This window comes from Heterocephalus glaber, unplaced genomic scaffold (assembly GCF_053883595.1).
Source record: "Heterocephalus glaber isolate CG9 unplaced genomic scaffold, H.glaber_assembly_v1.0 deba00001457, whole genome shotgun sequence".
NCBI classification, from domain to species: domain Eukaryota; kingdom Metazoa; phylum Chordata; class Mammalia; order Rodentia; family Bathyergidae; genus Heterocephalus; species Heterocephalus glaber.
Window position 1 is genome coordinate 6,215,372 of NW_028258305.1, and position 24,866 is coordinate 6,240,237.

General features: G+C 34.5%; 1 protein-coding gene across 11 annotated transcripts in view; it reads left to right on the forward strand.

The window, feature by feature from the left end:
• Positions 1–24,866, forward strand: part of Wdpcp (WD repeat containing planar cell polarity effector) — a 406,541-nt gene that overhangs the window by 125,022 nt on the left and 256,653 nt on the right. For all 11 annotated transcript variants that reach the window (XM_087216012.1, XM_087216011.1, XM_087216010.1 and 8 more), the window contains 2 exons: positions 9,305–9,493; positions 12,852–12,975. In XM_087216012.1, the coding sequence (XP_087072138.1) occupies positions 9,305–9,493; positions 12,852–12,975 (313 nt within the window). The remainder of the gene's footprint in view (positions 1–9,304; positions 9,494–12,851; positions 12,976–24,866) is intronic.

Below are 24,866 nucleotides of genomic sequence, written 5' to 3' on the forward strand. Positions count from 1 at the left end.
GCTGAGGCTCTCCAGGGTTATATTTTTAGTTTTTGTCTCTTCTACAGGTTGAGGGTTTTATTTTTAACTCCGCTATATTCTGTGGTTTGAATTTCTTCTGCAAAGCTCGTGGTGAGATTTAATTGCCATTCTAACAATATGAAGAGGTGGGACCTTTAAGAGATGAGTAGGCCATGAGGGCTGTACCCTCATGAATGGATGAAAGCCATTATTGTGAGAGTGTTTTGCTAGAAATTTATTCCAACCCTTCCTGTCTGTCTTGTGCATGTTCACTTGTATTTCTGCCATGTTGTGATACAGCAAGAAAACCCTCACCAGATGCTGCCTTATTTTGGTTTTCCCAGCTTCTAGAACCATGAGAGGAATAATCTTCCATTGTTTATAATTTACCCATTCCATTATAGTAGAAGAAAATAGACTAAAATACTCTTCTATCTTTGACTTTAGCCCAGATCATTCCTTACTTCATATCCACAGATTTATTTGGCTTGCTGGCTACTTCTCAGACTCATTGTGTCATGAAGTCATTGTCACTGTCCTCAAGCCTACTTTTTTTTTTTTGGTTCTGGGACTCAAACTCAGGACCTTGCACTTGCGAGGCAGGCAGCAGCACCACTGAGCTAAATCCCAGCCCTCTTCAAACCTACTTTTAATGAAATCATTGTTACTTTCGCCAAACCTAGTTTTCCTCTTATATGTTCCATTTTGGTGGATATTACTTCAGGTGAAATCTCTAAGTCAAAACTCATCCTAGAATACTCTCTAACCTCCTCTATTTTATCATGATCAAGTAGAACCCCTTTATCTATACTCTTTAGCCTTCCAATTTTCCCATATCCCCCTGCCTCATTAATACTAGAATTTCATCAGAGTACTCATTCTGATGGTACAGATTTGGTCATGGATTCTCTAACTTGAAATGCCTTAGTGGTGCATCAGCCAGACTCTGCCTCTTGGGCTTCTTCCTCCTAGCTGTGCTGCACTAAAATAGCTTCCTTCCCACTCTCTTCTTCCATGATGGTGGTAATAGTACGCTGTCTGCTTGGAGTGACCCTTCATGTTCTCACAGAGCCTACAATGTTAGGAAGGTATTAAATAATGAAGTGATAATGTTAAACAACAGAATTAACATCCTCATAGAATTTGAAAATGGCAGGTGATGTGGTGTGTGTGTGTGTGTGTGTGTGTGTGTGTGTGTGTGTGTATCTGTCTCTCTCTCTCTCTGTAAAAAGCCAGAAGTATGACTTTTGTCCTAGGAACTTTGTAATATATATATTTTCATCAAAAGTTACTTTTAATGAGTTATTTCAATATTATAATTTGCATAAATGGTGATCAATGGTAGTTTATTGTTGGAAAGAAATGTCAGGTACTTTATTAGATGCCTAATCATCTTGAAATTAGGATCTTTTATTTAAAATGAACTTTTATTCCAGATACCATTCTTCTTCTTCACAACAGAATGATGATGGATTTAAAAATCAAGTCTATTGACGTATACTCTACATAAATATATCCATTTTAAATGTACAGTTCAGTGAATTTAAATATAAATACTCCCATGATTTACCACCACAATCAAGATATAAGATTTCCTTCATCCTAAAACATTTTCCCAAAGATGTTTGTTGTTAATCCCTACCTCCCTCAAAGCTAATGATCAGTGATTTGCTTTCTGTCACTATAGATTAGACTTGTATTTTATAGAATTTCACAGGATCATATGATGGACACTGTTGTGTCTTGGTATTTTCACACCACATTAATTTGTGAAAATCTTTCATATTAGTGTATGTATCAATAAACTTTTCCTTCTTAATACGGGTAGTATTTCATATCACAATAATTTTATCCTGTCACATTTTGATGGACATTTAGGTTGTTTCCAAGCTTCAGTTAAATGACTAAAAATGTAAAAGTCTTTATATAGATACATGTTTTCATTTCTCTTGGGAAAAAACTACAAATAATGTCTGGAACATATGCTACTTTAGAAAAACAGGCTATTTTCTAAAGTGATTGTGCCATTTAAAAGCATGTCCATCAGCAATTTATGGGAATACCCATTGTGTCACATACTCACACTTGACATTAATGGTCTTTTCAATTTTAGCCCTTCAAGTGAGTGTGCCATTTCTCTGATGACTGTTGGAGTTGAACATCTTTTAAATATGTTTATTACTGTTAGTTTTTTCTGATGAAGTAATATCTTCAAATCTTTTGCCCAAATTTAATTGAATTGTTTACTGATTATTGATTTATAAGAGTTCTTGTAAACATATGTTCTGAATACAAGACTTTTGTAATATACTTGGTATAGTGAATATTTTCTTCTAGCCTATAGCTTACTTTTTCATTTTATTAACAGAAGTTTTGTTTTGTTTTATTGTTTTATTGTATTGTGGGCTTTCTTACTGAGCTACGTCCAGTCCTTTTTTATTTTTTATTTTGAAACAGTGGCTAAGTCACTAAGTTGCCCAGGTTGGGCACAAACTTGTGATCTTTCTTCCTTAGCCCCCAGAGTGCTGAAATTACAGGCGTGTGATACCACACATGGCAAAATTCAGAAGTTTTAAATTTTCTTCTTTTTTTAGGTGTTAATTTTAATGAAATTAATTCATAAACTTATTTTATGACTTGTAGTTTTCATGTCCTAAGAAAACTAACCCAGGGTCATTAAGATTTCTTCCGTGTTTTCTTTTAGAAGTTTTATGATTTTAGCTCTTATATTTACGTCTATGCTCTATTTCAAGTTAGTATTTTCCATATGATATTAGGTATAGTTTGAGATTCTTTATTATAAATATTCAGTTCCAACACCAATTATTGGAAAAAATATCCTTTCTCCATTGAATTATTCTACATAATCATGACAGGCCCCCCTCCCCCATTGATATCACTGCCTGCCAGGCTGCATGACAGTGCCAGGAGGGTGAAGGAAACATACGCTCCCCATCCCTAGCCACTGTGATGCCGCCTGCCAAAGCCCCATGCTAGACCCAGGAAAACCTGAAAAGTGTGCACCCTGCCCCCAGTTGATGCCACTGCCAGCCAGAGCCTTGTGCCAGGCCCTGGAACACCTGGGAACTACATACCTCACCCCAATCACCACCTCCACCTGCCTGGTCCTGTGGCAGTGCCAGGAGGATCTGGGAACCATTTGTCCCACAACCAGTGGCTGCCACTTGCTGGGCACTGTGCTGGTGCCAAGAGGACCCAGGAACAGCATGTTTTACCTCTAGTCCCTGAGTCCTGCACAGCACAGGGCAACAGAATTGACAAGCAACAGACCAACCAATCTGTTTAAGGAGAGAACAATGCCCAGGCAAAGAGTTTCACATCAGGACTGAAGGGTTACCATACCAAAGACTGAGTGAGAGACAGCCTTAAGAGACAGGCTTGGTGAGGGTCAGAGCTAAATAGCGATATCCTGAGATTCCCCTAGGAAGCCTATTCTCAGACCAGGAACATCGTGGGGCCTGCAGTCTCTTGTGGAAGGCCAGGTTCAGTGGGAGTAATTGTAAGAGGGGGCAGTCCTGGCGAAGTCATATAGTCTAGTGATATGTTTGAGCCCTGCCCCTGCTGCCAACATCCAGCAGGAATCAGTTCTCTGAATTACTATAGGTCAGTATAAAGGGAGCCTAATTATCTTCCCTAAAATCAGAGTCCTCTTTATTTTGGTAAAGGGCTGTTCACTAGTGGTTCCTAGGGTTTGTCAAGGTCCAGTTGACATTTGATGCCATTGTTGTTGTTGAATTTACCACCATAGATCGAGTAACATAGTAGTAGCCAGCAGTTGGTTTTCTCTGTATGCCACTGTATGCCAATAGTTGGATTGCTGGGGGTGGGGTGCGGGGGTCATAAATAACACTGTCGCTCATCCTGAAGAAAGGAGCACTAGGCCAAAGAATTTGGAAACCCCAGCACCAAAACAAATCCAGAAACATGAAGGCAACACAGTCCTTCCATAAAATCCAAACACCCCAAAAATTGGTGTGGGGCCGTTGAGGGAGAGGAAATCTTATGTTACACAGCAGATAGGTCTGAAAGGGTACCAACACATATAAAACAGTTCTGTAAGGTGCTTGGAGAATTTAAAGATATTTTAATTACCTAATGATCATAATGAAATAAATGATCAGTGAAGCCAAAAAAGACGCTAATAAACAATGGAGCTAGGGCTGTGGTCAATGATCAGTTAATGAGAGATACCTTAAAATCAATAAGACAACGTGAAATTTGGAAACAAAAGCTTCTAGATGACTCAAAGAAGACTAATATAAGACTAATGCGAATTAGCAAAAAATCAGAAGACAGCATAAAGGCCATAAAACCTGTTTACACACAAGTAATAGCTGAAAACTTTCCAGATGTAGAAAAAGAAATTAACATAAAGATAAGTGAAGCATAAGAACCCTGAATAGCCATTATCAGAAAAAGAAAAAAATCCATGCCATGATAATTAAAATAGTAGAAACAAAGCACAAGAACAGAATCCTAAAGACTGCTAGAGAAAAGCAACAAACCACCTATAAAGGAAAAACGATTAGATTTACAACAGATTTCTCAACACAAACCTTAAAAGCATGGAGAACGTGGAATGAAATGTTTCAAGCTCTTAAAACAACTTCTAACCCAGACTGTTATATCCTGCAAAATTATCCTTCAAAATTGATGGAGAAGTGAGATACTTCCATAATAAAACCTAAAGAAATTCATGACTACCAGACCCACACTCCAAAAAATTCTCAAGGATATCTTAGAAGGAAAGAATGAAGATAACCACACCAAAAAGTCCAATGAAATGAATACATCAGGTAGGGCTAGACATTAAGTGGAAGGGGGAAGAAAGTAAAACAGCAACAGGAAATTAATATGATAAATAAGTTAATACCTATCATTTATAACTATCAATGCAAATGGACTCAACTCACCAATGAAGGCACAGATTAGCAGAATGGATCAAAAAACAAAATTCAATATAATTATACAAGAAACACATTTAACACAAAAATTCATAGTTGGAAAAACCAAAGGATTGAAAAAAATATTCCACATGACAGGAACCTGAAGAAAAGCAGGAATAGCTGTTGTATTTTCAGGCAAAGTGGATTTCAAGCCAAAGCTGATCAAAAGAGACAAAGAAGGACATTTATATATTGGTTAATGGAACTATTCAACAAAAAGAAAGAATAATTACTAACATATATGCATCAAACCACAGTACACCCAAGTGTAAAACTGTAGTGGACATAAAACTAGTGGACATAAAGGATCAGATAAATATCAATACAAGTATTACAATACAAGAATCTCAATACCCCACTTTCACAAATCAACTAAACAAAATACCATCAAAGAAGTACCAGGTTTGAATCAAAGCTTTGAACAAATGGTCTTAACAGATACAGACAGTGTTTCATCCAACAACAATAGAATACACTTTTTCAGCCTTACGTGGTACTTTCTCCAAAATAGACCACATACTAGTTAATAAAGCATGGCTAAGCAAAAGCAAAAGAACAAAAGTAATATTATGCATATTAACAGAGCACAGTGTAGTGAAACTAGAAATCAATAGGAAAAGAAATGGAAATGAAACAACACACTCTTGAATAATCAGTGGGTCATAAGAGAAAATTAAGGAAGAAATAAGACAGTTTCTAGTATTAAATGAAAATGCCAGTACTCAAACTATGGACACAATGAAAGCAGTCCTATGAGGGAATTTTATAGCAGTGAATACCCAAATCAGAAAAACAGAACAAGCCCAAATAACCTAATGATGCATCTCAAGGTTTTAGAAAAACGAGTGCTTCCAGAACTTGTACAAGGAAGGAAATTAAAATGATCAGAGCAGAAATAGAGACTAAAAAAAGAAGTACAAAGAATCAGTGGTTCTTTGAAAGAAAAAATAAATCCTTAGCAAATCTTACCCAAAAAAAGGAATGAAAAGACACAGATTAATGTAATTAGAAATGAAAAATGTGAAATCACAATAGAAACTGCTGAAATCCGGAAAATTATTAGCAACTACTTCACAAACCTATATGCCAAACAAGTAGAGAACTCAGAAGGCATAGAGATTCCTAGATACATAAGAATTTCTAAAACTAATCCAAGAAGACTTAACTTGAGCAATCAAATTCAATAACAGGCAATGAAATTGAAGCAGTAATTTTGAAAAAACAAAACAACTACCAACTAAGAAAGGCCTGAGACCTGATGGATTCACAGCTGAATTCTACAAGAACTTTAGGAAAGCTCTAACACTATTCCTCCTCAAAATTTTTAATGAAATTGAGGGGAAAAGAGTAGTTCTAAATCATTCTTGGATGCTAACATTATCTTGATCCCCAAACCAGACAAGGATCCAACCAGAAAGAACTATAGGCCTATTTCTCTAATTAACATGTATGCTAAATTTTTCCAACTGCTTTTTCTGCATTTGATTATATATTTTTTCTTTTTATCTGGTCTTATTGTGAATTATGTTGATTGGTTTTCAGATGTTTAAATGCTTTTTTCATTTGTGGCATAAATCTCATTTGTTCATAGCACATACTCTTTTATATATTTTTGGACTTCATAATATTTTATTAAAGGTTGTTATACTTGTTTTTGGGTGCTATTTGTATTTTTCTTTTTCTTGTAGTTATTGTCATGGTTGGTGTCAGTAATGCTAATCTCATGAAATGAATTAGAAATTATTTACTTCTTTTGTATTTTGAGTTGTATACATTTTTATGTTATTTCTTCTAATACTTTATAGAATTCATCAGTGAAGGAGGAAGGAGGGAGGGAAGAGAGGTGAAGAGGATGTAAAAAGAATTACGATGTGTTATATATGTGTACCAACTGCCCAAGATGAATGTAATCATTGTGTACTGAAAACATGTACTAATAAATTTTTTTAAAATAGAAAACCACGTCAGAAAAAAATTCAGCAGTGAAGGTGTTTGGACATATATAAGATGTGTGTGAGAGACAGTTTGCGTGTATAAAGGTTTTTGTAAAAAAGTCAAATTTAAAGGATACAAGGTCATTCAAGTTATCTGTACCTTCCTTTTATGGAGGGAATGTGGTAGTGGTGCTTAGGATTGAACATCCGGGCCTCTGAGCCATAAATCCAACCCGTTTGTTCTTGAGTGAGCATTGATAGTTTGGGTTTTTCAAGAAATCTGCTTCATTTTAGTTATATTTACTTGTATAAAATTATTTACTATCATTCACTTAATACATTATTCACTTATTTTCAATTGTCTATAGTTTTGTTGTGATTACTTTTGATATTCACAATTATGTCAATTTTTTCTCAGTATAGGCAGAGGTTTGCCATTTTTACTCAGTTTTTTCAAAGAATAAACCTTTGGGGCTGGGGATTTAGCTCAGTGGTTCCAGCGCCTGCCTTGCAAGTGCAAGGTCCCGAGTTTGATCCCTGCTACCAAAAAAAAAAAAAAAAAGAATAAACTTTTGAGTTCATTGCTTTTCTCTATTGTTTATTTTCTGTGTACTATCTTTATTATTTCCTTCCTTCTGTTTACATTGAGTTAATTTTTTTTCATTTTCAAGGTGTTTAATGTGAAAAATAGGCTTATTGTAGACCTCTCGTAGAAAGTTTTTTCTAAGCTCTGTTATACATACATCTCACAAATTTTTGTATGTTATATGTTTAATTCAATTCAAAAATACTTTAAAATATACCTTGTGAATTTTCTTTTGCCCATATGTTATAAACAGATTTAGGGATATTGCACATATCTTTCTATTTACAGATATCTAATTTAATTCTCTTGTGCTCAGAAGACCTAACCTATTCCATATGATTTCAAAACTTTTAAATATATTGAGGCTTGTTTTGTTACTCAGAATGTGCTCCACCTTGGCTGATGTTCTGTATGTACACAAAAAGAATGTACATTCTGCTGTTGTTTAGTGAAGTGTTTTATAAATGTTAATTAGGTTAAATTCATTGATAGTGTTTTTCGAGTGTTTTCCATTTTTTCTTATGTTCTCTTAATTCATTAAATCTCCAGTTATAACTGTACATTTGATTTGTTTTCTCCTTTTCTGTCAATTTTTGCTATTTTATTTTAGAACTCTGTTACTGGATGCATTTAAGGTTTGTTATGTTTTTCTTTCAATTTTGGACCCCTAAGGGCTGAATTCTAGGTCAGTTTATCTCTTAGCACCTAAGAAATGTCTTTTTGTTGTTTTCTAGTGTGCATAATTTCAGATACAAAGTCTGTATCTTTGCTCTTCTGGATCCTGTGTCTTTTCCCCCTATTTTTAAAGGTTTTTTCTTCATTGTTTTTGAATTATTTGATTATGTGTTAATTTTTTTTCTCAGTAGATCAGTTGTCTTGCTACTTGTATAAATGTTGCTTAGAGTATAAAATCAACAGATTTCAGGTATTTTCAGTTTCCTGCACAGTGCCTACATATTAATATCTACTGTGAAGCCGCTACTCTGATTTATGAGGACTTCCAGTGACTGACTTGAGGTTCATGAAAAGTTTTGGATTGACCTTTGTTGATTCAACCAACACGAAGAGAATAGTAAAGTTTTATGCTTTGGATAGCTAGGGCAATTCTTTAGATTGCCTATCAAGTTGAGTCCTGTTAGATGGTGCACAAAATTTTATGTGCATACTAACTTAAAGTTAGTATGAAAAATTTCATCATTTTTCTCATGAACTGTATTTTTTAAAAAAATTGTAAAGCCTATAAGTACCCATTTAAGTGATGATGAAACTAATAAAAGGAATTGCAGTACTATTCTATAATACTTTATAGCTTACAAAGTAATTTTTATATTTTTTTCTTTTAACTTTATGATTGCTCTGTTTTTATAGACCTGCTCAAGTCAGCTCAAAGTAAATGGCTGAAGAAAACGAGATTTTATGGCTTATCATTTTTAAATGTTGAAAAAACAAAACAGAAATGTGTTTAAAATCCCTAATGCTTATTGTCATTTAGCACAGAGAAATTATTAGTTTCAAATGAGATAAACCTTCTAAGACAGTAAAATAAATCCAGAACAGAAAGCCTTCTCCTCCTGAATTTTTTTAACACTCTTTGTCCTCTAAGATTTTCAATTTTCTTTCATTTTAAAAGGAGAAAATATGTCCCTATTGTACTAAGATATTTCATAGCAAACATTGGTTGTGAAAGGGATCAATCCCACAATTCTAATCCTTATGCAAGAAATGATTACTATTTTTTTCCGTTTGGGAAAGTTAACTTTGTATTTGTTATTCTACATTGTACTTTAAAAGATTCACTTGGTTTTGTTTTGTTACAGGTATCCTCACTCAAGGACAGCTTGGCCCAGTAGACATCATCTTCCAGTACATTCACTATGATGAGATTTATGAGGCGATAAACATCCTGAGCAGCATGAACTGGGACAGTCTGGGCCAGCAGTGCTTTATCAGCATGACTGCCATTGTGAACTATCTTCTTAGGCAAAGGCTCACTCCAGAGAGAGAAGGTTAGACTGGATTTCTTAAATGGGTTTTGTGTATATGTGAAGTACATTTTTAAGTCAGTTAATTTTCTTGGATGTTTTGAAATTATATTGTTGGAGATTGATAGACAAAGATGTTAATAGTCAATTAAAACTGAAAGGATCAGATATCAAATAATTATTCCCAAACAGTATTTATAGTATGGTATTTGTCAACATAAGCAACTTTTCTGTATATCCTTGTGTTGGACTCACAATGCAGTCATTGTACAGTTCACTCTAAGCTCCTGTGGAATATGCTCAGATTTCAAACTTTGATCAGAAATTTCACATACTCTTTGGGGTCTGGTAGACAAAGGGCCCTAAACAAAGGTCTTTATTCCTTCCTCACATGAGACGTCAATATTTTTCTCACACCAGTCATCTGTCCAGATAATAGTCCTTAGCACTCAGTCTTTTTATGTGTCAGAATTGTAGTCCAGGCTGATCTTTCTTGTTCCCATTCTTCTAACTTGTGCTTTTGACACCCTTCTCCCTGCTCCGTGGTTGGATTTCCCCACCTTTACTCAGTAAGTAATTTTGCCTATAGGAGACCCAGATGTTTATTGTCAAAAGAGAGATAAGACAGGGCCAAAGATTTAGCTCAGTGGCACTTGCACCTCCCTTACAAGCACAAGGTTTGATCCCCAGTACCCCCCCCCCCCAAAAGAGAGATAAGACAGTAAAAAAAAGAAAAGAACTTTTTAGCTTTCCAGTTATCTAGTATACATTTTTATGAGTTATTCATTTACATAATGTAAAATGTTTGAGAGCATTCTGGCATTTGCATCTTTATTTCATATCTTTGTGGTATTTATGGTGGAATATCATGGCCAATGAGAAACTGTCCCTAGGTAATTTGTAAGACAGATATAGGTCAAAATGTCCTTACTGGGAGCATTTTCTTTCTATTTTCTGTGGATTTTTAATAGATTTTCTTACTCCATGTCTATTACATTTCCAAAATAAACAAGTTGCTTGGATAGAATTCTGTAAGTAACTTTTTTTATTTGTTTGTATGTATGTATATATGTATGTATGTATTATAATAGGGTCTGAACCCTCAGATCATGGAGACAATCCTATTTTATTTTATTTTTGTTTTGTTTTGTTTGTAGTAGTGGGGATTAAACCCAGCACCTTCAAATTCAGCTACATCTCCAGACCCTTTTAAATTCTGAGACAGGGTTTTGCTAAGTCACCAAGTTGTCTAGGCTGGACTTGAACTTATGAACCTTCAGCCTCATTCTCCTGAATAAGTAGGATTTTAGATGTGCGCCAGTACACCAGGCTTTTGTAATTTTAGAGAATAATCAGAAAAAACATGCTCCTTTAGAAAGTCTGTATCATGGATCTTGGCTCCACTTATAGAAGTACCATAATCAGTATTTATTGAATAGCAACTGCATGGATTATTTGGAGGTAGTCCAGATGTACCTCTGGAGACTGCTGTATTTTCACACTAAGAAAATGCCCAGGACAATGCTTCACACATAGTGGGTACTCAATGAATATTAAGTAAAAATAAATAGTATAACTGAAAGATTTGAGAGTGCAGGATATTATTGTAACATTTCTGCCTGCAGAGTTATCTCAAGTAATCATTTCTTAGTATTGATATACTCTCATGATTTGGTATATACTAAAAAAAAAAGACCCTAAAGAAAACCTGTAGTGATACAAATAATCTATATGATATCCTAAATTTACGGTAAAAGAAGAAACATGGAAAAGATAAAATATTGACTCACTCAGGACATTGAGAAATTGCTAGCACTATAGTGTATTTATGTTTTAAGAGTACTGTTTTTGTAAGAAAGATTATTAGGGAATACACAAATGGGCATTGTCAGATCCTTGCCCCAATAAGGAACGTTTCAAGCAACCATATTGGAGAGGTGGAGAAATAAAAAGCTTTCATGATATTAGACTATTAAAATGCTTGCATGATGCTGGGTTATCAGACTGTGTACATTTTAAGTAGATATGTGCATTTCTTCCAAGTGACTGCAAAACATATTTCTAAAACATTCAGAATTCTCTGTTGAGATTTATTCTGAGTCTTAACAAATTTGACATGGTAATTTGTTTTCCTTTTGGAACCTAGTGAGCTCTTTTATTTGTAGATGGGTTGTGGTTATCTTTTGAAATCTTCATTTCTGCCTTAAACATCAAGCTGAGCTATCTAATGAACCTATAACTGGTCTGGGAGTTCTAAATATTCCACATAGGTTTGAATGTTTCAGATCTACGAAACATGCTGTCAAGAAAACAAGCAATGTCAAGAGGATCTGGCTTGTTTTCACAATAGCATTGCTGTATTCAATTTTAATCTAAAATGACTGCTGCTTTGAAAGAAAATACCTCTAAATTTCATGTTACTTTACTGTCTAGATTTGAGATTTTTAAATGAAAGAAAAATTACTAACAGCTCAGCCGAGTCCATAGCAATTACTTGATGGGGTGTTTAATATTTCTAAACCCAAATATGCCAAAAACTAAAGAGTTTTGCTAAACAACAAATTGTTTATTCAATCTAGTGCTAGTAGCATAAAAATCAAAGGAGTCTAACTGTGAACTGAAGTGTTCTCATAAATACTCAATACTCTCACCATTGTGGTAATTACCAACTTTAGGTATTTCTGTGAGGAAGCACAGCCCCACAGGCATGTCTTGGTAAAATTATGAAGTAGACAAACTGTGCCCATACCCCTAATCTCTTAGTACCCTTGTTTATCAAATCCCATTTTCCAGTCCTCCTTTTTTTCTCCCATGGTGTTAGCTTTCACACATGGACAAAACCAAGAATCTTGTTTTTTAGGGCAGGATTTAGAAATCACATAGGTACTTGTGTTCTCCTAAAATTGTATGGGATAGTCTGTTGTACTTTGGCTCTTTTTATTTGTATTATTTTTGAAGATAATTTTACTGATTTTTGCAGCTGATTTCAATTCCCCATGCAAAAAGGTTTTCTCCTTTCAGCTAAAGAGAGTAAACGTTGAGCACACTGAGAGTTGATTTTACTGGAAATACTATTTCAAACTGTGTTACTTTGATGAGTCACTGTTTTAATTACCCATTTGTGATGAGACGTTGGCTCATTATGGATTTTTTCGGTTTTGACAGCTTTTTGTTGCTCAGAGTCATTGTCAGCTTTGCTTTAAGTGAAAGTTTATACACAGGTTTGTTTTTGTACTAGCTGTCATACTTTCATTTCATCTTTCCTGCAACAAGCTCACATTTCATCCAAGTTTGCAAAACCTGACTGACTGCAAACATGAGTATTCTGTAGTTATTAAAGGAGTTTCACTTGTTTTAAAGCTATTGTGTTTGAATTCCACAGCACAGCTTGAGGCAAGCCTTGGAACCTTCTATGCTCCGTCAAGACCACTGCTGGATACAACTATTTTGGAATATAGAGACCAGATCAGCAAATATGCAAGGAGATTTTTCCACCACTTGCTCAGGTGAATCATATCTTTGTATTACTGTCAGACTAATTACCTATTTCAAGAGCCATCTTTAATGAGCATATTACATAATAGGGCTGATTTCAGTTTGTAGTATATCTCTTAAAAGAAAAACCTCATGATATTCTTTAATTTGTTGTTGTTTTCCTTTTAAGGAAATATTTCAGTATTGTTTAGGCTTTTTATGTCATCAGTATTCTTAGAGACACTTTCCCCTTTAACATGAAAGCAACAATTACCAGCTATGTAAAGTCAATATAAAATTGTTAACTGAATTTTATTCCTATCACCAGAGTAATGTTTTTATTTAAATTAAAGTTAAATATATGAATGTGCAATAAGGCTCTGAGACAATCATGGTCATGTTTTACTTTCAGAATCACTGTAGGGAGATTATCTTCTCATCAATGTGGCAATTTGATAACTTTATTATACTTCACTTTTTCTGCTTTAATAAAGTTTAATACATCTGTGTTAAAAATTACTAGTAATGTCATGAAATTGCTATGAGAAAAATAGAAGTTGAAGGACAAGTACATATAGCACATATTCATACACCCAAGCAAAATAGGATGGATGAGTGGCTCTTGGAAGAGATGAATGGGTGGATAGATAAAAAGACTTAGGGACACATATAGATGTGATAATACTATAAATAAAAGCAAGGAAGTAATTAGCACAAAACTTAGAATGGCCCAGAGAAATAAGATGGAATAGGCACAAGGTATCCTCAAAGGTATTAGTAATATTCTGTGATATATAAAAGATCTGTTGAAAATTGTTACTTTTTGTTGTGCGTGTGTGTGTGTGTGTGTGTGTGTGTGTGAGACATATATTGATGTCACATTCATTTGAATTTAGGGCTTGCTCTTAGCACTCATTGTTATTTTGTTTTCCCTCTGTCTGGGGAAAATAATGAGTTAACCTCTTGCCTGAAGAGCCCAAAAAGGTGAATAAGAATGAAACAGAAATTTTGGAAGCATACTCTTGGTGGCTTCGCAGGCTTTATGTAGTTGTTTGGTTTTTGCCTAAACATACTATTTTACAACCATCTTGTTGGCCCTAGATTGCTTATGTACTAATATGCAGGTTTTTTGTTCATTGGTTTTCTTCAAGTGCAGTCTTCTAATTACTTTTAGACATAAAAATAAAGTAACTGATATTGATAAAGTAACTCTTATTACTATGATTATTACTAGACTTTAGATATTCTGTGTGGTTATCTAGAATTGAATATTTCCCCTTGGGATATACTAGCTTCTTCATGTTTCCCTTTTTGAATGTTTTGCTACTATTTTAGTTATAGTGAGTTAGTTTTAGTTATAATGTTAGTTTTCTTTTGATAGTAGCCTGTACAGAGCATTATGAAAAAGAAGGAACCATTCATTTGTTTAATCTGCTGCCAAGAAGTTATGGGGCTGGGGATTTAGCTCAGTGGCACTGTGCCTACCTTGCAAGTGTAAGGTCCTGAGTTCGATCCCTGGTACAAAAAAAAAAAGTTATCCTGCTTAGAGGAGAAAAAAAGGACAAATGCCTTTTGTATTTATGGAATGCTACAATTGCATTATTCTCTGTGCTTTGGCTTGTCATTATTTAGTACTCTTTTAGAGTATTAGAGTATTAAATAATAGAATAAATCCTGAAGAGTAAAGACCATCATAGGAAACTTTAAGTTAAAGATGTATAGGAGCCCCATGAAGATTAGAGATATACCTAAAATTACTCACATAGAACTTAGATTGCCTGAGTCCAGATTGAGTTACTTTAATAAAGAAGAATAAAATATTACATGGATTTTAATTTCATCCAGCATATAAAGGGTTATAGTGAATTTGTGTTACTAAACAAGAAGAATACTGTGTAGATTCTTAAAATAAATGTTTTCTGTACAATTTTGATTTTGTCTTCACAGTAGACAAGGATATCTTTTTCTGTATATATACTTTGTCCTTAGCCAAGTATAAAAATTACCTGAAGGCCTTCCTCCAAACTCAAACAAATCTAAACTTTAAAACTTACTTCTCATGTCTTTTCCTGACATCTTTTTGTATTTGTTTGAATTTGTCAATTTTCATAAAGCAATAGTCTCTAGAAATGTAAACCATGGCTCCTAACATTAAATATAAAAAGCACTGGGCTGGGCATTTAGCTCAGTGGCTCTGCCACCTGCCTCACAAGTACAAGGTCCTGAGTTCGATCTCTGGTACTAAATAAATAAATAAATAAATAAAATAAAAAGCGCTAAGCACAGAGTAAATATTAATATAATAAAATATTTTTTTTGGTACTGGGTATTAAGCCCAGAGCTTTCTCACTGAGTTGTATCCCCAGCCCTTTTTTTTATTGTTTTGTGACAGAGTCTTGGTAAGTTACCCAGACTGGGCTCTTAACTTGTGATTCTCCTGTTTCAAACTCCCAGGTGCTGGGTTTACAGACCTGTGCCACCAAGCTCAGCTATTATAATAAAATTTTAAATGGTGATACAATCTTATTCATAAAATTATTAAGCTGAAAGATACCTATAGAAGGCAAATGCAGTTTTGCCTAAAATAAATTAGAAGGTAATTTTTCACCTTTCTACCTTTATGAAATAGAATAGTCTTCTAGAAATATTCAACAGGGAAATATTGGCAAGTAAAACCTCGTCATCATAAACACATAGAAACTATTGTAGAAATGTGTAAATATTAATGAAAGGCAAGTGTTTCAAATGATTGTGCCACATATGAAGTTTATTTTACTAACACAGGCATATCACAAAGCATTAATTAATTTCTTTTCCCCCTTCTTAACTTTAAGACTGTTTTTTTCTGACCTAGAAGTGTTATATGATTATAACATAGAGAGTTACACTTTTTAAATTCATTTTTTTTTTTTGGTACCAGGGATCAAACTCGCCACCTTGCGCTTGCCAGGCAGGCACCGGAACCACTAAATCCCTGGCCCACACTGTTTAAATTTTTAAAATATAGTAAACAAAATCTTGAGAAATGAAGCTTTATTCTTAAAAATAGAAATATCATGTTCATGAAATGTTTATAGGGAAATGCACTGATGTCTACATTTCCCAATGCAAGACAAAAAAATGTGAACTGATGCAGGTATAGAGGGATAGATAAATGGATAGATATATGATAAAACAATAGTATAAAATAATGATAGAACTCAAAGGTACACACAAACAGAATCAACTTTATGTTTAAAAATTTTTATAAAATGTTGAGAGGATGTCTATTACATTAAAGTCTATATTTACACTAAGAATTGAGAAAAAAAGAGTAGTGTTGGAAATATCTTAGTTTAAATGAAATATATATCATAGGCCAAAAAAATCATTTTGTGATTAAAAAGTTGTTAACCAATTTGATTTCTAGATGCTTTTCACTTATACTTTTCACTAATGGAGTATACATAGTAAATAGAATAATTATATAAAATCATGTCATAGAATATGAATGCTAAATAAGTTCACTAAGGTCATTTAAGCAACAGCATAGAATGATCTTTAGAGAAATACTTCCTTGTAAGGTCATCTAAAATGCTGGGAAATATATGTTAAATATTTGTTGAAAGCATGGTTGAGCAGGCAGGAAACTAAAGGAAACACTCAGAAGTTGAAATGACAGGATGCTGGATTCCTTAAAAGTAAGCAAACTGAAAGTTTGTCCTGAGGGCATCTTCTGGCACCTGGCAGTGAGTTGCATGTACAAAGGCAGTGAGGTGCACGTACAAAGGTGCACTGAGAGGACAGGGGACAAAGCTGAGGGTTCAAGCAGAGTAGGAGATTGGATCAGAGACTCTACTTAAGCCTGGACCCTTGAAGGGCAGCATCTTTCCTGAAGGGGCTAGGAGGAAGGAATGTATGAGATGCAAGAAAGAATGGTGGGCAAAAAAATAATGATAAACTGGTGGAAACCTAAGCCAAGTTGATCATGTAATACATATGCACTGACATCTAATTCCATGGGTTAAAAACTAAGGTAAAATAAAATCCTGAACAGAAAGGGAGTGAAAAGTAAACATATTCTAGATTCTTTATACTTTACAAGAGGAAGATAAATATATTTATTAATTTGAGATTTTATTAAATAAAATGTACGTGGTTGAATTTCTGGGGTGATCACTAAAAGAAAAGAAATAAGAGTACGGATTTGAAAGAAGTACAGGGAAAATGTTGGATGAGGAAAAAGAACCCAAAAGATGCCAAGAATTAGGTTTAAATGCAACATGCAACAAAGGATATAAAGAGTAATAAACACGTGAGGTAGTAAAAGTGAATCCAGTAATCTTCCTTTTTTTCTTTTGGTACCGGGGATTGAACTCAGGTCCTTGCGCTTGCGCAGCAGACGACGAAACCACTGAGCTAAATCCCCGGCCCTCCAGTAATCTTTCTTAATGAGTGGGCTATGTATTTAATTTGCAGACATTGTCGAAACATTCTCCAAGTTTTTTTCAAGATACATAAAACATAGAAAGTTTAAAAGTCACAAAATGGAAAAAATTATACCAAATGAATATTAAAGAGAGATAATGTCTGCAAAGCAAAATCATTAAAGATTACTAGAGATCAGCATTGCCAGAAAAAAGAATTCACCAGTAAGATATTACAGTTTAAATGTGCATAGCATAGCTTCAATACACATAAAACAAAAATTGACAGATCCACCATCATGGTTAGAGATTTTTTTTCACCTCTGTCACTTTCAACTTTTATCACTTGTGTGGTAATTGATTGAACAAAATATCAGTAAGGAAATCAAAAATTTAAACAACATAATTAAAAGTTTCATGCCAGGTGTGGTGGTAAATGCCTATAATGCTATTCAAGAGACTGAGGCAGGAGGTTTATTTGAAGCTAGGATATCCAGACCAACCTGGGCAACAGACAGAGAGCTTGTCTCTTAAACAGCAACAACAAGGAAAACTTAATGAACATATGTAGAGTACTATATCCAAGAACTGAAAATCATACTTTCATGAATAAACATTTATATAAATTGATCATATTCTAGGCCAAAGGGTCAGTTTCATTTAGTCAACAAGTAATGACTGACTTGCACATGCCAGACACAGTCTGTGTCGCTAAGAATGTAGCAGTGAACAAAACAGATTTAAGAAACCATTAGTGTTACAGGGTATATGTTATAGTGAAAAAAGCAATATGTAAATAAGTAGGTAAAATTTATTTTGTGTGAGGTAATGCTTTTATTAGTACATGTTTGTGATACATGATAACTACATTCATCATGGGGATGAATTACATTTCATCATTGGTACACATATATATTGAATCTTGATCATTTTTATTCCCCATTTGCCACCTCCTGGCCTCCCCCCTCCTGCCTTTCCATCTCCATGGAGCCTATCTAGATTCATTCTTTTGCAAGTGGATAACCATTTTCACAGCACCATTTATGACGGAGGCTTGAACTCACTGTGTTATATGTTACATCATATGTTATTGATTCCTTTGTCAAAAATCAAATGGCCGAAGGTGCTTGAGGTTGTTTCTGCATCCTATATTCCAGTGGTGACAAACCTGTGGTATGCATGCCTCTGCCTACTGTTTGTCATCATTGAAAGCTCTAAAAGATTCATATTAACTGTTGTATTCTATTCCATTGGTCATCATACCTGTTTTATTCCAGTACTGTGCTGGTTTTATTACCATATCTTTATAGTATAATTTGAAGTCCAGGATTGTAATTCTTCCTGATTTGCTCAGAATTGCTTTGGCCCTTCTGGGTATCATCTGGTTCCATATAAATTTTAGAATTATTTTTTCTAGTATGGTGAAAATACTAATGGTATTTAGTTGGAATTGTATTTAAAAAAATATATGATTTTATTATATTATATCATAGTATTATATTATATATTATAATAAATTTTTATATAATATTAGAATATATTATATATAATATATAATGTAATGATTATAATATATTATATTATATGTATAATATATAAAATATTATATTATACATAGTATAATAATATATAGTGTATATTATATATTACATATAATTTTATATATTATATTATTTATATTATTTTCTGTAATGTGGCCTTTTGACAATATTAGTTCTGCCTAAAAGAATGGAGAATGGCTGGGCCTAGTGGTGCAAGCCTGTAATCTCAGCACTTGGGAAGCTGAGGCAGGAGGATGGCCATGAGTTCCAGGCCAGCCTGGGCTACATGGTGAGTTCAAGGACAGATACATAGTGACTTCACAGCACGACCCTGTCTCAAAAACAAAACTAAACTAAACTAAACTAAAAAACAAAAACACAGAGAACTAGGAATGTCTTTCCATTTTGTACCCTTCTTTTCAGTCTCTTATTTCACAACAATACCATACCATTTTCATTATAGAGGTCTTTTACTTCTTTGATAAGGATAATTCCTAGGTATTTAATTTGTTTTGAAGCTATCATGAATGAGACTGTTTTCATGATTTCTTATTTGATAAGTTCATTGTTGGTATATTGAAATGTTACTGATTTTTTTAGCCCTTGCCAAACTTACCTAAAGAAGGGAAAGAAGATTTATATCAATGTAGTTAGAATGAAAAACATGAAATCACAATGCACACCACTGAAATCCAGAAGAAACAAATTTGAAAGCTTATATTCCAATGAACTGGAGAATTTAAAAGAAATGGATAAATTCCTAGACACATATAAATTACCAAAGCTGAACCAAGAAGATGTAAAAACCCTGAACTGACCAGTAACAGGCAATGAAATAGAGGTAGTAATAAAACCCTACCAACTAAGAAAACCCCAAGACCCAGTGGATTCATAGCTGAATTTTACCAGAACTTCAAGGAAGAACTAACACCAATACTTCTCAAATTCTTCTGTGAAATTGAGAAGGAAGGAACACTGCCAAACTCATTCCTGGAAGCTAGCATTACCCTGATACCAAAAAAAGGACTCAAAAAGCAAACAAAAAACTATAGGCCATAGGTGAACATAGATACAAAATCCTCAACAAGATATTTGCAAACAGAATGAAACACATCATTAAAAAGATCATTTGTCCTATCAAATTAGCTTCATTCCACGTATGCAAGGATAGTTGAACATATGTAAATCAATAAATGTAATATAGCACATAAACAGAAGGATAAAAATCACATAATCACAATAGGTACAAAAGCATTTGACAAAACCCAGCATCCATTTATGATAAATAAAACTCTGACAAAAATAGAAAGGCCTTACCTTAAACTGATAAAAACCATTTATGACAAACCTATTGCCAATATCATGCTAAATGGGGAAAAACTGAACCATTCCCTCTAAAATCAGGAACCAGACAAGGGTTTCTACTTTCACCACTCCTATTCAATGTAGTTCTTGAAACTTATAGCCAGAGAAATCAGGCAAGAGAAAGAAATAAAAGGGATTAAAATAGGAAAGAAAGAAGTCAAACTATCCTTATTTGTAGATAACATGATCCTTTTCATAGAAGATCCAAAAAACTCCACTAGAAGATGCTTTGAATTAATAAGAAAATTCAATAAATTGGCAGAATACAAAATAAACACACAAAACCCAGTAATATGTCAGGTAATATTTTGTGCCATAAAAGAGAATAAGCAGAGATGGGGCTTGAAAGTATTTGGTAGTGAAGAGTGTTGACAGTAATTTTAAATAAAATTTTCAGGAAAGGCCTCATTTAAGTTGAAATGTGAGTTAAGTCCAGCAGTTTGGATGACGTAGTGAATGAAAGGCAAAGGAGTAAAAGAGTGGGTTAGAGAAGTAGCAGGTAGCTCAATCATACTGGACTTTGTAGACCATTGTAAAGAATTGAGATTGTTCTTTTGAATAAGGGAAGTCAGTAGAAGAGTTGAAACCAGATAGTGAATGGACAGTTCAGATCCAAGGTTAAGAATGAACCTCAGAAGGTTGAGGACAAGTAGATCGGTTTGAGGCTATTGCAGTAACTGAATGAGACCTGATGGTTATTTAGAGCAGAGTGCTAGCAAAAGGCACTAGGATAGAGTGCTTAGATTTTGAATATGTTGAAGGGATATGATAGGATTTGGGGACAGAATGAGTAGGGGTATGATAGCAGGAAAGTCAAGAATGATTTCAAGTTTTTGAATCTGAGAAACTGGAAAATAGAGTTTCCATTGATAGGACTGATAAGACTGCAAGAAGAACAGGTGTGTGGGAGGAGATCAGGAATTTCGTTTTGTGCAGGTTTGAATGAAAAATTTGAAAATTAGTACTGGGAGGAGGTAGTTGAAAAGGGGAAAAATTTAAAAATTAGTACTTGAATAGGAATTATATATTGTTAAAAATGTTTATATTACACAATGAAAGCAGTCTTATGAGGGAAATTCATATCAGTGAATACGCATATTAGGAAAACAGAAAGAGCCCAATTAAACAACCTGATGCTGCACCTCAAGCTTCTAGAAAAAGAAGAACAGGACAACCCCAAAGGTCATACAAGGGAAGAAATTATAAAGATCAGAGCAGAAATCAATGCAATGGAGACTAGAACGATACAAAAAAATCAATGAAGCCAAGAATTGGTTCTTCAAAAAAATCAAAAAAATTGACAAACCCTTAGCCAAACTTATCAGAAAAAGGAAAGAAAAGGCCCAAATCCATGCAATTAGGAATGAAAAGGGTGAAATTACAACAGACCCAGCAGAAATCCAGAGGATCATCAATACCTACTTCCAGAACCTATACGCCAATAAGATGGACAACACAGAAGAAATGGACAGATTCCTAGATACACAGGAATTACCAAAGTTGAACGAAGACCTAAAAATTCTGAGCAACCCAATATCAACCAATGAAATTGAAACCATAATTACAAACTTATCAACTAAGAAAAACCTGGGCCCTGATGGCTTCACTGCTGAATTCTACAAGACATTTAGAGAGGAACTGCTGCCACTACTGTTTAAACTCTTCCTTGAAATTGAAAGGGAAGCATTACTCCCAAATTTATTCCTGGAAGCAAGCATCACCTTGATCCCCAAGGCAGAGAAAGACCCAACCAAAAAGGAGAACTATAGGCCAATCTCACTAATGAACATAGATGCAAAAATTTTCAACAAGATAATTTCAAACAGAATGCAGAAGATCATCAAGAAGATCATACAACCTAATCACGTGGGATTCATCCCAGGGATGCAGGGATGGTTCAATATATGAAAATCAATCAATGTAATACACTATATCAATAGAGCCAAGGACAAAAACCATATGATTATCTCCATAGATGCAGAAAAAGCATTTGACAAAATCCAACATGCATTTATGATAAAAACCCTACAAAAAATTGGAATAGATGGTCTCTACCTCAAACTGATAGAAGCCATCTATGAAAAACCAACAGCCAATATCATACTAAATGATCAAAAACTGAAATCCTTCACACTAAAATCAGGAACAAGACAAGGATGCCCACTGTCACCACTCTTGTTCAATATAGTTCTGGAAACATTAGCCACGGCAATTAAACAACAGAAAGAAATAAAAGGAATAAAGATAGGAAATGAAGAAGTAAAATTGTCATTATTTGCAGATGACATGATACTCTATATAGAAGACCCCAAAAACTCCACCAAAAAGCTTCTAAACTTAATAACCAAATTCAGTCAAGTAGCTGGTTACAAGGTGAACATACAAAAATCAATAGCTTTCCTCTACACAAATGACAGACTCACTGAGAGAGAAATAGGGCAAAAAATTCCTTTCACAATAGCATCCAAAAAACTGAAATACCTAGGAATCAACCTAACGAAAGAAATCAAAGACCTCTTCTCTGAAAACTATGACACTCTGAAAAGAGAGATTGAAGATGATATCAGAAAATGGACAGACAACCCCTGCTCCTTGGTAGGAAGGATTAATATAGTGAAAATGGCCATACTTCCAAAACTGCTATATAGATTTAATGCAATTCCAATTGAGATCCCAGCAGCATACTTTATGGACCTTGAGAAAACAATCCAAAAATTCATTTGGAACAAGAAGAGACCCAGGATAGCAAAAGCAATTCTAGGTAACAGAGACATGGCTGGGGATATCACAATCCCCAACCTGCAACTCTACTCCAAAGCTACTGTGATAAAAACAGCATGGTACTGGCAAAGAAACAGACTTGAGGACCAGTGGAACAGATTAGAAGATGCAGAAACAACGCCAGACACACTCAGCCATCTCATCTTCGATAAAGGAGCCAAACACCCTCACTGGAGGAAAGATAGCCTCTTTAATAAATGGTGCTGGAAAAATTGGGCTACAACTTGCCAAAGATTAAAACTAGACCTATATCTCTCACCATGCACTAAACTAAAATCAAAATGGATTAAAGATCTAAATATTAAAATACAAACACTGAACCAGTTGGAACAGAGGTTAGGTAGAACCCCTGAAGACATTGGTGTAGGAAAAGATTTTATGCACAAAACCTCAGTTGCCCAGGAACTAGCACAAACAATCAACAAGTGGGATCTCTTCTTATTAAAAAGCTTCTGCACAGCAAGAGAAACCACCAGTAGTGTGAAGAGACAACTCAGAATGTGGGAAAAAATCTTCACCTGGTCTTCCTCAGACAAAGGTCTACTATCTCGAATCTATAAAGAACTTAAAAAGATCAGACTTCCCAAAATTTAAAGACCCAATCCGAAAATGGGCATCTGAAATGAACAGACATTTCTCACACAAAGAAGGAGAAATAGCAAATAAATACATAAAAAAATGTTCAACATCACTGGTCATTCGAGAGATGCAAATGAAAACAATGCTGAGATTCCACTTCAGTCCCGAAAGAATGGCTGCTATTATGAAGTCAACCACTAACAAATGTTGGTGGGGCTCTGGGGAAAGAGGAACCCTGCTCCACTGCTGGTGAGAGTGTAGACTGGTGCAACCACTGTGGAAATCAGTATGGAGATACCTCAAAGAACTAGGACTGGAAGTCCCATTTGACCCTGCTATTCCACTGCTGGGGCTCTTCCCCAAAGAATTAAAAGAATCATACCACAGTGATATATGTGCACCCATGTTCATAGCAGCACAGTTTGTAATAGCTAAAACTTGGAAACAGCCCAAATGCCCATCAACTGGAGACTAGATAAAGAAAATGTGTTTTTTAAATAAAATGGAGTACTACTGAGCCATAAAAAATGAGAAATTAGAGACATTTATAGCTAAGTGGATGCACATTGAGGCCATCCTCTTAAGTGAAATAAATAGGACACACATGTATAAATATCAAATAGTTTCTCTGGTGTGACAAACTGAAAGTGTAAATAAGGACTAAAATGTATATTAGGTAATGTGAAATAGGAAGAAAAGGGGCAAATGGGAAGAAAGTGGGAGGGCTGGGGAAAGGATAGAAGGGAATGGGATTAATATGAGAAAATGGAAAACTAGGAACAAAATCTTTGTAAATAGGGAGGAATGGAGGGGCTGAAGGGAGGGCTGGGCAAGGGTGAAAAATAAGAACCAAGAGAGACTATGTAAAGGTGCAAATTTCCACTAATGAATGTCATTATATTGTATACCTAAACTGTACCAATGATTAGAAGGAAAAATCGATAATGCAAAATAGGAAGAAAAGGTCCAAAGGGGTAGGGGTAGTGGGAGGGGCAGGGGAAAGGAAAGAAGGGAAAGGAAAAATGCTGAGAAATGGAAAAAATGGAAATAAAGTCTTTGTAAATAGGGAAGGGTGGAGGGGGTGAAGGAGGGCTAGGAATGGGGAAAAAATAAGAACGAAGATGCATTATGTATAGGTACAGTTCCCAATGAGAAATGTAATTGTCTTGTATACCTACAATGTACCAATAAAAGAATTTAATAAAGTGCAAAAAAAAAAGTATCTTGTGTATTTGTTAAATTGAGAACCTT